This window comes from Tachysurus vachellii, chromosome 5, assembly GCF_030014155.1.
Source record: "Tachysurus vachellii isolate PV-2020 chromosome 5, HZAU_Pvac_v1, whole genome shotgun sequence".
Taxonomy (NCBI): domain Eukaryota; kingdom Metazoa; phylum Chordata; class Actinopteri; order Siluriformes; family Bagridae; genus Tachysurus; species Tachysurus vachellii.
The window spans coordinates 16,703,391-16,720,203 of NC_083464.1; the positions used below are offsets into that span (position 1 = coordinate 16,703,391).

Consider the following 16,813-nt stretch of genomic DNA (forward strand, 5'->3'; position numbering starts at 1 on the left):
TTTTAACTAAAACAAACCACTGATGTTCCTAATCTCTGACTTTTGGTTTTTCTGATGGATTTTTCATCAAAAAAAAAAGAAAATTCAAAGAAAATGTTTGAATTTTTGTGCTTTTTCCAAAAGAATAAAAAAAAATATTTTAAAAGCCCTAAATAACCTAACACCTGTTCTAAGACTATCCATTAAATGTAAATAAAAAGTAATTAATAAAGAAATGAAATGATCATTTTAGTAACCTTTTTTTATTTTTGACAGTCAACATTCAGCTAGACTTATTTTAAAATTCAAAGAAAGTGAAAAGTTGATTTAATGGAGTGGTACCGTAATCTTGACACATTATGAAACATCTAAAATATGATGTGAAATAAAATGTGAAAAGAAAATTCAAGAAAAGAGTTTAGTGAGGAGACAAGGAGGATGGTCACTGAATAGAAGGTGAGGGAGGAAAAAAACATTTTAGATGAATAGAGTTTACTTGCTTTCACTCTTCACACAGCATACTCAGAAAACTTTGGCTTTTGAAAATAATGTAAAAATCCTTAAGAGAGAGATTTGCAAAAATACTTCTAAAAGGTTTTACTGACCCTAAAGTCCATGTTAGGTTTTATCCTTAGACCCGAAAGCAATGAAGTCAGATTCATTTGATTCAGTGATGTTTTGACATACTTCAATTGATCTCTTCTTTTAGTGAATTTGACAGGTCAACCGTGTGGAGCAAGTGGATTTCTTGGTGGATTTTATATATGTAGAGAGAGATAGAGAGAGAGAGAGAGAGAGAGAGAGAGAGAGAGAGAGAGAGAGGGAGAGAGAGAGAGAGAGAGAGAGAGAGAGAAAAGCACTAATTCAACAGCTGCTGAGAAACTTTTATTTTCATGACTAAAGGGCACTTCAAATGACAGAAATTTTTCTACACTGATTAGTTTTCCATGAATATTTGGACACATTTTTTTACAGCAACACACATCTGTAATCTTTACTTGATGAGAGACAAATATATTAACTATTAAACAAATCTTGTCTCTTATATCAAATCAAGGTAACTCCATGTGATAACTCTGTTCCAGGTCTTATGTGATATTCAAATATCAGCTTTTCATATTTAGAGGCTCATATTTTTGCCTATTTTTTCCACAAAATCACACTGTTACATTTAACAGGACCTGTTGATGAACGGCAACTTTAAGGTCTTGCTACAGATTCTCAACCAGATTGAGGTCTGAGCTTTAACAGAGCAATTCTAACACATTCAAAATCTTGGTTTTGAGCCACTCCAGTGTAGCTTTGCCAGTACACATAGATCTGCTGTCCTGCTGGAAGTTGAATCTAAGGGCCAGTCTTAAGTTTTATGCAAACTAGAACAGATTGTCTTCTTGGATTTGCCTGTATTTGGCTCCATCCTCTGCCCTTATTGCTGATCAGTTTCTCAGGCCCTGCTGATGAAAAGCATGCCCCAGTGTGATGCTTCCACCACTATGCTTCACTGTGAGTATGGTGCTCTCTGGGCGATGAGCAGTATTGACTATAGTGTCAAAGATAGCACAGTATTGGGCAGTAGTGTCTCAAGTAGTTAAGGCTATGAGTTGTTGATTGAAGGATCAGGGTTCAAGCCCCAGCACTGCCAAGCCACCACTGTTGAGCCCTTGGGCAAGGCCCTTAACCCTCCCTGCTCCAGGGGCACTGTATCATAGCGGTTCCTGTGCTCTGACCCCAACCTCCTCAGTTGGGATATGCGAAGAAAAGAATTTTGTGCTTTAATGTATATGAGGCGATAATAAAGGCTTCCTTTCCCCCCATATCATGTTGTGTATATATACACAGTATTGTGTCAAAGATAGCACTTGGTTTCTTTAGAACCGAGAAACTCCCCCCACATATTTGCTGAGTCTTCAGCATGTAATTTCAAACTCCAATTGGGATTGTATAAGGCTCATTAATCTTCCATAAAGCCCAGTTTCTGGGAGGTTCCTCATGATGTGCTATGTTCTTTCTATTCATTAATAGTGTATTTAACGTTGTTTTACGTTGTTCAAAATTTGGGGTGTTTTTATAACCAAACCGTTTTCCAGAACTTGTTTTGATAGCTTCTTGCATTTCATTTACAGAAACCATGTAACACTTTATAAGTTTATAGGTTAGCCATTTAAGAATTATGTGACCTCTGATAGTAACTGGTTTCTCTAGAACTTATTTAGGTGCTTCACAGCAATAGAGGTAAATACTTGTGCAATTTTATGTAGAGTCATTAATCTATCTCCAGTAACCAATTTATCCTGGATAGGCTTATGCTAAATCCAGAGGCTGTCCAGAGAAAACTGTGTGTGAGGCAGGAATACACACTGGAGGTGACATAAAATACCAGTTAAATATATCAATTCTAGTTAATAACACTCCAAAATAAGAAAAAATGAAAATACTTTTCCAAGGCATTACATTACACAGACTACGCAATAAGTTTTTTATCTCTAGCCTCTCATAAAGATTCACTGCCTTGTACCCAGTGTCCCAGGATAACTTCCAGATACCTGACCAGGATAAAACACTTACTCAGGAATTAACAGATATAAAAGATTACTAGCTCATCCCCTAAATTTAACCATTGCATACTTTCCTATGGCTTGGTCATGTAAATTGCAATAAAATTGTGAATATGAATAATGTTCTTACAATAACAATTTTGTCTGCTAATAAGGAACAAAGACCAATTAATGTTTACAATAAACATAATCCTTTTTAAACAAATACCAATCAAGTCATCAGCTGGAAATGTTGCTGTGCTGCAGCACAGAGTATACAATTGAGTTCTCATTAAATGGAAGTATTATCAGGAGTGATAGCCAGAAAAAAGGATATTTGTTTACTGCAATTTTTCCTAGTTTTCCCCTTGCTATTGTTCTAGTGCTAGTGTAGATTAGTGGAATTCATCAGATGCAGCAAGGCTTTCTATCTGTGCAGAGCATGTGTTCCTCAAATCATCAAGGGGCCTTCTCGTGCTTCTGTGATCTAATCTTTCACATTTTCTCTAGTATATTCCCTACAGAACACACCACTTATTTACATCCCACAAACATTCTTCACTTCCATTACACACACACTCCAACACACCACACATCAGTTCATCTTCCTCAATAATCCAAAGCCCTTGAGGCAGCAGCTTACTGCCGGGATGCTCTCTAGCCAAAAAAGAACAGAGTCACTATCGTCTCTTAGAGCATTTTAACATCATGTTTAATTCAAGGGAAACATGCTTTATTTATTTTTCTTTTTATCTCTATCTTTTCTACTGTTTCACTCTTGTCTGTCTTTTTCTTTCTATACTAGTCATCTTCTCAAAAGAACTGATGAAGCCCGACTGTGACATAGGAGAAAATCAAAGCTCTACCCCTCCCTTATGGTAAAGGCAGTGGCAAAAATACACACACACACACACACACACACACACACACACACAGAAATCCCTTGAATCCTCCCAGCCCTGGCCCTTACACCAGAGGAGTCATATTGAGTTTTGCCTCTCTGCGTCTGATAGCATTCTCCACGGGCTCCCATGGAAATCAGATCGGACCCTAGGAGTTTTTTATTTAAGGCATGACAAACATCTAATGCAGAAGCAGACACACTTGACTGTACTCTCTCAACCACCCACCACCCATCAGCTCTAAAAACACAATCACATACATGCACATAATAACACATATACAGTAGACTAACACAAGTTCAGGCCTCATCTGCATATCATCTGCATCTGGATATTTTTTAAATCATGGGTTTTTTTCTTTGCATTTTTTGCCTCCAGTCTATATGACAATTGTCTGTATTGGACTCTTTTTTGAAACATCAGTCATAATTGTAGCAGTTATTAATGCTATTTTGAGGCAATTGCTGTACTAGTTCATGAAACAGTATCATAACTCCAGTGCAATGAATATATGATTAAAAAATATATATATATATATATATATATATATATATATATATATATATATATATATATATATATATATATATATTAGGGATGCCACAATTCTCATATAATATTGAACCGTTCGGTACGACATCCACGGTTCAATACGTGCTTGTGAATTGCGTTTATTTCGGTTTTACGTTTAAATAATTTATGTGCTTTTTATTTCTCTCTGAATTGACTGTTTGTGTGTGCCTGTAAGTCTATGAGCTGAGATGAGGAAACTCCTCCCTGCGAGTAAATGTTCAATCACTATGCTCTAAAGTTAGGGGGCGCTGAACCATCATTCCACACTTTAACATGGCGAGCGGTGGTGAAGTGAGGCTACAGTACGAGGAGGCGCCGGCATCTTTTAAATCTGTGGTGTGGAGACATTTCGGTTTTGCTGTTGAGTATAATGCCGAGGAAGAAAAAACGGTAAACAAAAAAATGACTGTCTGCAAGCATTGTTTTACACGTGTAGCCTACTCAAACGGACAAAACAAAAAACACTTTTATGTGTTAAGCCATCAGAACTGAACCGAACTGAAAACCGTGGTTAAAAAACCGAGGTATGTATTGAACCGTGGGCTAACTGTATTGTTGCATCCCTAATATATATATAGATATATATATATATATATATATATATATATATATATATTTTTTTTTTTTTTTTTTTTTTTTTTTTTTTTTTTCAAGGTGGACAGAGATATTGAGCTTTTTTCTGAGCTTTATCCTTCACTGGCTCTAAGAGGCCCAAGCCAGCATCATCATGACAACACCCTTGTGCATAAGGTGAAGTCCATTAAGACATGCCATGCCAAGGTTGACTAAGAAGAACTCATGTGGCCTGCATAGAGCCCTGACCTCAACCCCACTGAACACATTTAGGATGTACTGGAACACTGACTGCACACCAGGTCTTCTCAGTTGACATCACTGCCTGATCTCACTAATGTTCTTATGGCTGAATGTGCAAACTCCCACAGGCACACTCCAACAAATCTAATGGAAAACCTTCCTAGAAGAGTGGAGGTTATTATAACAGCAAAGGAGGGAACAACTCTACGTTAATGCCCATGTCCACATACATTTGGCCAGACAATGTACATCACTGTTGTATCATTAATGGCATCACTAATTTCCAGATAGGCCAGTATGAGTGTTTATTATAATAATTAAATTTATTGGTTATTGTAATAGCCAATTAATTGACCAACTGGTGAGATGATGCAGTTTCCTATGATCATTGTCTGAGTTGGTAACCTTCTACACAGGAGAAGGAGGGACTTTGATTCAACTGTTCGGAAAAAAGAAACCATTATGGTGAATCTACCTTCTTGCTGTATGAGGCACATGGTCTGAGATTAACTTGAAGCGTTACAGAAACTCCTTTTACATTGTGGCCATTTGGTCAGTCATACTGACAGAATGGACAACAAACAAAACACACACTAGAGCCAGAATAGCTCAACCCATGACTGATGGACAAGGAAAAGAAAACACACATCACTTCTTTCTACTGCCTTCCTTTCTTTCTTCCTTCAAACCCACTCTCCCTGTCTCAATGTTTCAGTGAAATGAGCTGAAATTTTCAGCGGATGACTGTTGGCCCAGCTGAGCCGGCATTTAATAAGCACCCTGACCTCTCGTCCATCTGCTGGAGAGCACTATTAATGATTTTCCTTTGCAGACAGGAAGCAGGACAAGCCCAACTTAGAGTTCTGCACAGCTGTTGATTGGGCCATATTCACTGATAACTGCAGCGGTTGAAGAGAGTGCAATACAAAAATTGAGGATGAGGCAAATAAAGAAAGGATTAAATGATTTCCCCCAAGGAAATAGGGCATAAAGAGGAAGTCAGGTTTAGGGGAAAAAAACACAGCTACACCCACTACCCAAACACCCCAAGCATCGAAAAAAAAAAAACATCCACAAACACACTACACACATTATCTATCTATCTATCTATCTATCTATCTATCTATCTATCTATCTATCTATCTATCTATCTATCTATCGAGCTATTGTGTGTTTATTTAATACAGCAATACTTCACTAGAAGTGTTGTACTAAAGTCCTGTAAGCCAGACTGAACTAGACATGCTGCATAATCTTTGCCCCCAAGAGAATAGCTGTCACTCTGAATGCTCAAACCAACCTAAATGATATAATATAGTTTTAATGGCTTTTCAAAATTGAATTTGAAGACCACTTCAGCAGAAATTTGCTCATTTTGTTGGTTGGACCAAATAATAGAGAATAGAACTTCTGATATCTGTCCAATTTGGCATTGTGTTCAATTTCGATTTTTTTTCCAGAGTAGATTATTATTTAGATTTCTTGTGGGACCAGAGGTGGGATACGGTCCAGAATCTACCTTCCCCTGAGTCAGATCATTCTAATTCATAACCCTCCAAATGAGTTATTGACTCAGGGATGCCCCATGGCAGGGTGTGATGGGGGCTAAGACCTTGTCCTCCCGCATCTCCTTCCTCTCTCGCCAAGTCACAAGCAATGTTCTCTCTCTCTCTCTCTCTCTCTCTCTCTCTCTCTCTCTCTCTCTCTCTCTCGCTCTCTCTCTCTCTCTCACACACACACACACACACACACACACAAACACACACACAAACACAAACACATACACACACACACTATTTACTCTGCAAAATCCCAATAAAGCATCTGAAGGTCTCAGTCACTACGATAAGACTTTATGTTTATTTTTTAAAGCATGGTTATGGAAACGTGATATCTCTGTTTTGCAGCCTATCTGAGGCTAGTTTACTTAACAAACATTTTATTAACTTTTTTCAGTAGCTGTGTGATGTACTCAGTTAATTTCATAATACAAAACACCTATATGCCTGGTTTTATATGTTCATGTTTATAGGGGAACAATTCATTGAAATACCGGAAAATAATGGTATTGAATATTGTAAAAAAATCCCAGTGAAAAGGAAATACAATTTCCAGCCTTTACAGCTTGTTCTAAATCACTTTTGGTCATGTCTCTAGAAATGACAAGTGCTAGATATTTTCAACCTGCTGCTCATGCTGAACACATTTAAAGGAAAGCAATATCTGCCCTCTTCTGCATACATGAGCTCACAGATGCAAGTGATCGGTTAGTGTCGCTCTGTTTGACATGGATAAGAGAGCACAGCCAATTTTTTTCTTTTGGACTCCTGGCCACAAACTGCTGCAGACTATTCAGGATTTAATCTCACAATCGTTTGAAAACAGACTGAGCTCTTTTCTGTTGCAGCACTCTTGAGTACATGAAAATGATTATAAGTTAAAGAAAATAACACAACAGGAAAAGCAATTACAACAAGAGTCCTTTGGCACTTATATATCAGCAACTTTTTGTCATCTACACTTCCTGTGCACTCATGCTTAAAAAGCCACTGTGTCTCTAAATGTGAGTTTTAATAATGTCTGAATAATATCCAGAGTCAGTTTTTGCTGTTTGCAGGGAAAAAAGTGATGTGCTGTGATCCATAGTAAATCCCTTGTTGCTTGGGATTAAAGGTCAGCAGAGGTCAATCAGATCATGGATGATCATATGCCAAAACTTCTTCTACGATGTCCAGTACAACAGCTTTACTCCAGCATGTCTAACAAGCACATCAGCCTGAAGCATGCCACTGCTTCTCTCAATTACTCAGTATTACACTATCAAAGAACTAACTGTTGCCAATTTCTTGCAGAATTTATCTTGATAACTTTCTGTAGAAATATGGAATCTATAATCATCATACTACAAACATCAAAAAATGTTTCATGATAGTTATTAACTCTATAGTCTGCAGTTTGATCACTAAGCCTTTATGTTATTACAGGACAAATAGAGCCGCACTATTATTCTTTTACTGACACCAGATCCTCTTTAAAGTGTAAAACGTGTGGGTGGATACAAAGTGTGAACTCCTCTCAAGCTTCCAGGTATGCTGAAATGCACTGTGTGGAATATGTAAGGTGTTTTATGTGAAACATTTTCAAGAAATTATTTAAAGATCCCTGTATCTCTCTCTATGTCTCTCTCTCTCTCTCAATCAATACAATAATCAGTTTCCAGCATAACCATCTTCCCATGTTAATAGTATCATCTTCGGTGGGATTTTGTAGGTCTGTGTTCCACCAGTAAAAATGTTAAAGCTGCATAAAAGGTTCTTTAGAAACCAACAATGGTTAAGCCGTTTGGAAAAAGTTTTCCGATGTGCTGCATTATTTGTATATGAAAACTGTGCATGTCTGCTTTAATTCGTGGTGTATCCTTTAATTTGGAGCAAGTGTTGCATTTTTTCTGTGGGAATATCATATGGTGAAGCCTGTATCAATATCAATAACATTAGCTGCTGATTGAATTATAACCTACCCCAGTGGTCAATATATAAAGCTTGGTATAAAGCTTGCATTTGCATATGATCAATGGATTTAAAATTCAGTGGATTTAAAATTGAGTAAGATAACTTAGTAAAGAGTCATGGTGATGATTTAATGCACAAGCTAAAAAAAAGAAATGTCTGCTCTGTTTAGAAAGAAATTAAAAAAGAGGGACCCCCAAAAAGAGTGCTAAAGCTTAACAAATGCTGTAAAAGAAGCATGACCTTCTTAAAATCCCATGGGCCATTTCAAAATTCAATTAAGCCCAGTGACCATCTTTGCAAGGCTATAGCAGTGTGCTTTACTTCGACAGCCCATTGAAAACATATCGTCATTTACAAGCAAGCCCTTGGGGTGAAGGAAAGTGTAGTGACAAGGATGTTATGTTAAGACAGCCTAGAACAACTTGTCTTATTCACGGGCATAATGGCAGGGTCAGAGGAAGGCCAGGAACATTACATTCTGCAGTCATTCAGTATGAATTCCACATCCGACAGATCTGCGTCCGTGATTGGCAGATTGGCACCAGGAATTCTTCGCCCACTGAGCCACTGCTAATCCAGTAACTGATAGACCTGAGTCCACAGAGCTACTCCTGCTGTGTAGGCAAAACAAATACCTCTAACTGCTACTAGTAGTTATCTACTAGCATAGAGGAATAGTTCTATTTCACATCAGAGAGAGAGACGTATTAGAGAAATCATCCAGAAAAGCACATTAAATTGTTTCATGCGTTAAAGAATTAAGGTCATTGAAAAAGACACAATCCTTAATGCTGGATAGACAAATCCATCATTATCAGAACTCTCTCTCCATCTCTCACGTTATCTCTCTATCCTCCATCGCTCGCTCTATTTCTTTTTGTGCAAATCTTTTACTTCTGCAGTACTACTTACTGTATTTGCTTCTAGAAATGGAAAAAAATTCCAGTATAAAACTAATACCAAAGTTGGGGAGAAATTCACATTTCTTTAAACTAGCTTAAAGTGCAAATGACTACTTTAAGCAGCTTACTGGTGATTTAAATAGCTATATTGACTCGGAGTTATCCGGCTCTAGGCCAGGACCGGGTGTAATGCACACAAAAACCTTCTACCCGAAAAAAAAAAGTCTATTTGAGAGAGCTGATCATTCACACTGGCAGCACTAAGTAAAAAGTCAATTAACTGAATTAACTGAAAGATTTGTTCTTCCTATGAGAAATTTTATAAGCACATAATCCAGTTGGCGCAGAGAAACTCTGGAAATTATATAGTGCAAGTAAACAAAAAAGATATAAAGATATTGCAGTAATAACGAAGTCTGTTGAATAAAATCCTAAAATTCCCTTACAGACAAAGCATAATGAATTCTTCATTACTTATTTTTAACCATGAGTTCTAATCAGGAAAAATATGCTTCTTTCCATGTTTATATTCAGTTATAATTTGAAACAATTAAAAAATAAAATGACAATAATTTGGTTTAGGAGAAAGCTTCTATGGGACAAAATCCTCTTTAGGATAAAGACACCGTGTAAAAGTGTCATGTAAACCTTCTGTGTAAGCAAGTAACTAAAAACGACTAAACACACACACACACACACACACACACACATACACACACATACAATCACACAGCTCAATGATGTAGGAGTTGAAGCAGGTCTATACTGAGAGAGGAGTCACAAGGTCAGTGGCGTTCCAAATGAATGGTCAGCACTACAGAGGACAGACGAAACTCAATGACAGTAAAAAATGACATTCACTCATCTACAGTATTGTCCAATGCCCCTGTACTCTTTTGACCTGTCAAGCAACATAAGTTTATCATTCTGTTCAGTAAATACAGCATTTAATTTAATAGAGTTTATTAGATTTGTTATCTAAAGCATTGTATGATTGCAGGGAACGGAATAGTGGTCTGTAATGAAATTCACTTTCCAGTGCTTTCACATTCTTATCTAATAGGTAACTTCTCTACTAAAAAAATTGATCTCAGCATCTCATCAATACTCATGATCTTAAAGTGATCCATCAGGGTAAAACGATTACCTGAGCTTGTGGAACACAGACATTGCCTTCCTTATCCATCTGATTTCGTATCCATGTCCGTGGCTCCATGATCCGCTTATCTACACATTGTCTCTAAGTAGTTTTAAGTCTCTGTAAATCTTCTTATATACACATCATGTTTAGGGCAGGTGATGCCTGAAAATTCCTCTAAAGCCATTAAACCACTTTTTAATTCCTTTGTTCACTCAAAGGCATATTTAAAGTCAGTGGTATATTTTATGCCTTTCATCATGAAATATGCACATCTCCTTTGTTCAGGACTGATGTTTCAATCGTTTCAGCTTAAAAAAGAGTCTTTGATTTTAAAAAAAAATAGTTTGGATAAAATTGGCAACATAAAAGGTGTGTGTGCGTGTGTGCGTGTGTGTGTGTGTGTGTGTGTGTGCATGTACGTCTGTGATCTGTGTGTGCATCACTGCACTATGATTTACTCAGATTCCTGTGTCTGATGGTGTGAAATGGTCAAAATCTCGAAGGAAGGAAGGAGGGAAGGAAGGAAGGAAGAAAGAAAGGAGGGAAGGAAGGAATTAATCTAATCTGTGTAAATTAAGAACCCTAACAGGTTATTCCATTTGGCCTAAGAATTCTTAGAGAACCCTTAAAGATTATACATCAAACGCTGCAACAGAGTGCTTCAGAAAGCTAAGAACCCTTAAGGATCTGTCTCTGATATGGTCTGGTGAGCTTCTGAGCTCCAGTGCCTCACTGTAACAGCTCGAATCACAATATGCAGCAAAGAAGGGAAAAAAACATGCATAACTAGGAAGTGGTTATAATATGATGATAATGGAATTGTTATAAAATCTAGTAATATGGTAACACAACCAGTGCAAGGCTGGTTGTTTTATACTTGCAATGATAGATAAGAGTTCAAGTGTTGAGTTTTGAATGATTTAAGGACCTCAACTCCAGAACTGAGGATCCACTTCTCTGCTCAGTTCTTTTTTGCTAATGAACAAATAATTCATGAGTTGGATCAGGTTGGCTGCGAGTTACATTATGAGACTGCATTGCAAATGAGGGTTATCCCTCAAGATGCTCTGAGTCTAAATAAGGGTTTGATTTGAACTGAGCTACATTTACACTGATGTGTGAAAGATGATGTGAGTAGATCTAATGCTTTATCTATTCAAAATGGCACTGTACTAGAGATATTAGCTAGGCCACATCACTTTTAAGAACTGGTAAAAGAACTGGATAAAATTGGCAACATAAATGGTGTGTGTGCGTGTGTGCGCGTGTGTGTGTGTTATGAGGCTGCATTGCAAATGAGGGTTATCCCTCAAGATGCTCTGAGTTTAAATAAGGGTTTGATTTGAACTGAGCTACATTTACACTGATGTGTGAAAGATGATGTGAGTAGATCTAATGCTTTATCTATTCAAAATGGCACTGCACTAGAGATATTAGCTAGGCCACATCACTTTTAAGAACTGGTAAAAGGCTTTTTGTGCTGTTTCCCAAGGGAGCCCATAAGGGTACATTGGGTACAAATCCCAAAAGAGTGTAGGTCCAAGTAGCTACAACTAGATCCTTCCTACTTCCTATTCTTCACTTCTACATCATCTTTTTTTTTGTTGTTGTTGTTCAATCTGACCTGTTTTAAAATGTTATATACTGAAGAACCATACACTTTTTTAAAATATGAAAATGATGTGTCTGGGCTCATTTTGGCTTCTTTACTTTCTCTTCTTCTCTACTGAACATGGAAAGGCATATAGGCTACACCCAACTCCACCTCTTTATAATTATTATTACACAGGTTATCAACCCGAGATTAAAAGTAGATTACAAGAAGCTGTGAAATATCAGATAACCCCAAAAATTCAAGTGACACAAAAATTTGACACAAATGGGTGAATTCATTCTATGTTTTATAACCAATGTGTCTTATTTGTACTCATAACTGATTACACACACTTGCTGGTAACATCCCCATGCATGAGAAAGAGATTTCTGTGTTTTTACTCTTCCCCAAAAAAAACCCATCTAAGCTGCTAAAGGTCAAGATGACTCATGAACAGTATATCCATTGCTAAGTAGCACAAAATACAAGGGTTTATTATTAAATAACCTTTTAAATTAAGGTGAAGAAATAGAGATAGTAAGATAGTAAAGAAAGATAGTAGCTATACGCTCAATTCTGTGAAAGGTAAGAGAAATCAGTCAGAGAGGTTGTGTCCAGTCCAGCATCAGCCTCTCTGGTTGTTGTGTGTCTTAAATTAGCAAAGCCCTAAAGCTGATGCTATAGGCCGATCACTTTGACACAGCACATAATTAAAGCAAACCACAGGCTGTGCTGTTAAAGTCCCCTGGGTGTGTTTGACAGAAAAATGATTGTACTGAGTGAGAACCAAAAATAGGAGAACTCCACACACTGGCCTAGCCCTGAGAGCTACAGCAGCTCCAATTATACACTCAATGGTGGTAGGATATTTCTTTGCAGTGTCCCAATCGTTTAAGTTAGGCTACATAATGTTAGCTTTTAAAACAGCAATATCATTAGAAGTCTAGTTTTAAGTCTAAGCCTGTTTGTAATCCAACTTCCTGTGTGTAACACATGAGCAGGAACAAAGCATGCCTTGAAGGGGTTGCTAATAGCAACATGCAAGAGGAAAAGCTGCTGTATAAAGAGACTGCACTTCAGAGGTTCTGCTCAAAGCTTACACACACTTCTCCAAGATCAGGTTATACACTGCAATAACACTTGAAAAAATGACATATTATGGTAAACTATGAAGAAACACTGTCTTTTAAATGGATATCAACAATTATGTTCAACAGTGTAATTCTACACTAAATCTATCAGAATTCTATAAAATCCGCTTAATTAAACATAAACGTTATCAGTGCTATAACTGCTAACAATGGGAAAAAGAGAAAACCCTTATCATCTAATAAGGGAATAAACTCTGTGTGTGTGTGTGTGTGTGTGTGTGTGTGTGTGTGTGTGTGTGTGTGTGTGTGTGTGTGTGTGTGTGTTTATGAAGAAAGTACTTTCATTCACTTGAATACAGCCAAAGTACATGTGAAGTAGCTGAAGATGTACTGTGTAAAAAAAAAGATGTATATGTATATTAATAACAGATAAGAGACCTGCAGTTGAGCGTGGCATACAAAGCCAACCTGTTACAATGTCATTATGTGAGTGGCACAGCAACACGTGAACTGAGAGACAAAGCAAACTATGGCGACCAAAACAAATCACCTTCTTTTTGAGAATTTACTTACAGAAGCATGCTCTTACCAAATCTTAAAACGTGTGGCATCCCGCGAGAGTATCCTACACATAACACAAGCAGCAGTAGGATCTTGACGGATCGCCTGAACCTCGCATGAGTTATCAGCGGGGAGGTAATCTTCATGATGCCTGCAATGGACAGCGTTTAATTCCTTTGGATTGCAAAAACTCCCCGCAAATGTGTTCTTTAGTCGTCTAGATGGGATGAAGGACAGCGCTCAGAGATCACGGCATGGTCACGGAGGAGTCGCGCGCTCGCGTCCTGCATCCGTTTCGAGAAAAGCGCCGCGTGTCCTTCCTTCTCACTGCACCAAGGACCAGGCTTCCGACTCGGCGAGCGGCGGGCCATCCATGTCAGGCAGCACAAATCTGGACGAAATCCATGCGCAAGCAGCCTGAAAGAGAGCAACGAGAAAAAAATTGAAGATCCACTACGAGTCGCGTAATTCAGCGCGGATCGCAGGAGGTGAGAGCTTTGTGCTTGAGCTCCGCTCGCCTAATGCAGGCGCTGTGCTGCACTGCTGCGCACCTTCTGACGTCGAGCCGAGATCAGCGGCGGCATGAGAGACACAGCGGGACACATCGGGCATGTTTAACTGCCGCCGAAAACCGCACATCGATCTGTCTCCATAAATCAGCTCCAAACACGGCTATTTTCTGCCGCGTCTCCTGCCACCAAACGTCCTCGGTAATCTCTCAAATTTTCTCATCAGATGTGGCCCCCGAGTCCAGCGTGTCGTAAAGGTATAAAAATCGATCTGTTGATTTTGGACTCTAGCCTATGCCCCGTAAACGGACCCAGAATAAAGATCAACAGTTTGTATGAGGGTTGTTGTATTGTGGTGATAAGTCTGCTATGGAGATTTTCGGCTATAAGCGACACACAGAACACGCGTTGTTCAGGGAAATAAATACTCACGTCTTTATAATTAATAGGATATATTAGTGATTAATTGTTTGTAAAACGAGTTTTGACTATAGTTAAGATATTTTCAGTAAAAAAAAACAACAGAATTAAATCATCTTTTATGCTTTTCATCGTAAAGTTGTTGCATAGCAATTATTGCCAACATGTTGCACTTTATTTTGGGAGTCATATTTTTGGACTTTTTATATTATCAAAGACTATGTTTCTTTGTTTTTTTCCTTGACATTACGTGACCCAACCAGTTTACCCAGAGATGTCAAGGGTTCCTTCATACTGTAAAGTATAATCTAGTGTTACAGGATCCTACGTTTATTCTACGTTTATTATTAGGATGATTGAGGTTGAAATGTATTAAAATAAGTAATTAAAATGTAGTATAATAATACACACACTGATTTACTAAATTGATCCACTACCGACTGAAATAAACCCCTTTTAAAGTCTGAAGGGATTTCAGGACCATGGACAGCGATAGCGAGGCCTAAAGGAAAACAAACGCAATTCAATTGGAAATCAGTTAGATACAAATTCCTGACTTTATTTAAAACCACTGCAAATATAATCTATTACTTAACCTAGTCCATGTATATCGCAGAAGCACGCATATGACTAAGAGGGGATTTCTCAGCTGTCACTCCGTTGTCGATAGACATTTTCTGCTTGCAGTGGATCCAGAGACTAGAAGCCTGACTTATTATTTGTATTTACATAAATTGTGAATCCACACTGTTATTCATAGTCCATATTCTTGACTTGAGACTTTGCATCTAAATGGCTTAAATAACCGTTTGATTCATATAGTATTGGAAACTACAGCTTAGAGGCGTTTTATTGGTAGCAGCGTGGACATGCAGCATTTAAAATCCGCCCGTTTGCATTTTTGATCGTTTATAAACATCCATAATGCGTAGGCTATTTATCTCTTGAATGTTGAACTTTTTACCTGCTCAGAAGTGGCTCAGAAGTGGCTCAGAAGTGGCTCTTAAAAACAAGCATCCCAATAGAGTGAAGATTTTCCTCAAAGTCGCCACGGAGAAAAATCACATCAGTTCGCCTCTGTTCTCTCTGCATATGTGGAAGAATAAAGCTTTCTTCTTCAACATATCAGTGAGAACAGAGTCAGACAGCACTCGTGCTTGAGAGTCTATAAACATTGCGCGTTTTTCAGGGGTTAGCTCTGGCACCCAACTCTTCTCCTATAATAACTTTCTGGTTTCCATCCAGCTTTAACACCACTCCAATTCAAAGCGCACCTTTTATTCTCATTTCTGGCCAGCAGGCTTAATGGTCAGTTATGGCTTTGACCTCGTCGCCAAAAAAAATGTCGCATGCATTTTGGTCAACTTTATCTGAATATCTGCGCTATATAATCAGGGAATTTTGCATACCTGCCTAGACGTCTTACTTTTAGTAGATTGTATATGGATCATCTAATCCGCGTCGGTAAACTGGCAGTCTGTGGGTTATAGTGGGTTTTAATGATCACACACTGTTTTCTCAACGCAAATGAAGTGGATTTTTTTGTTTGGGGGACGGGGGTGTGTGGGGTGGGGGTGTGGAGGGGTTGGGGGGGGGCGAGGACACCAACACAGGGTCACGCATCACTGGATATAAACTATCATTCATAACCGTCCGAGATAGTTAACACGTCATCATGGGGAGAAAATATCCAATCTAGTTCAGAAGTTTAAATCTAATTCAACGGTGCCTCGTGTCTACTGTACGTTAGGGCTTTAATCCGCAACGTGAGTCACAAGTTACCGGATCGCAAGGGCGTCATTTACGTTTATAACATTTCCCTGTTTTTATTAAGAGTCTCATAATGAAAACTGTCATGTCGGTTAGTTCTAGCTGAATGAATAACGGGAAAGCAGTATGCACTTACCTTCTCTGGCAGAAGCAGCGCGAGCTGGAGAGCAGTCACAGAGCCGGAGGAAGTAGTTGTGCTGTTCCGTTGGAGCGGAGAGGAAAGCGCGCGCACAGGCTGCTCTCGCCTCTCCGCGTGCGGCCCGTGGACAAGCCACGCCCCCTATCGGTCAAAGCGCACGCTGCTTAAAGACACGCGGAGACGCATCTGGGGTGCGACCCATCCTCTGGGTGTCTATGAAAACAGAACAATTAACACAGTTATTTATTTTTTTCTCTACACGTCATTTAAGAGTAATAATATTGAAGTGGGATGCCAGATTTTCTCCCTTTTATATATGAAGCGTGGGGGTTGATTTTTAATCTTAATCATTTGCATTTAAATAATGTAT

At 38.4% G+C, this 16,813-nt stretch overlaps 1 protein-coding gene across 2 annotated transcripts in view; it reads right to left on the reverse strand.

The window, feature by feature from the left end:
- Positions 1-16,548, reverse strand: part of grik2 (glutamate receptor, ionotropic, kainate 2) — a 134,036-nt gene extending 117,488 nt beyond the window's left edge. For both annotated transcript variants that reach the window (XM_060870032.1, XM_060870033.1), the window contains exons 1-2: positions 16,441-16,548; positions 13,634-14,022 (exon numbers count right to left, since the gene is read on the reverse strand). In XM_060870032.1, the coding sequence (XP_060726015.1) occupies positions 13,634-13,751 (118 nt within the window). In that variant the 5' untranslated portion in view covers positions 13,752-14,022; positions 16,441-16,548. The remainder of the gene's footprint in view (positions 1-13,633; positions 14,023-16,440) is intronic.
- Positions 16,549-16,813: the final 265 nt, after the last annotated feature.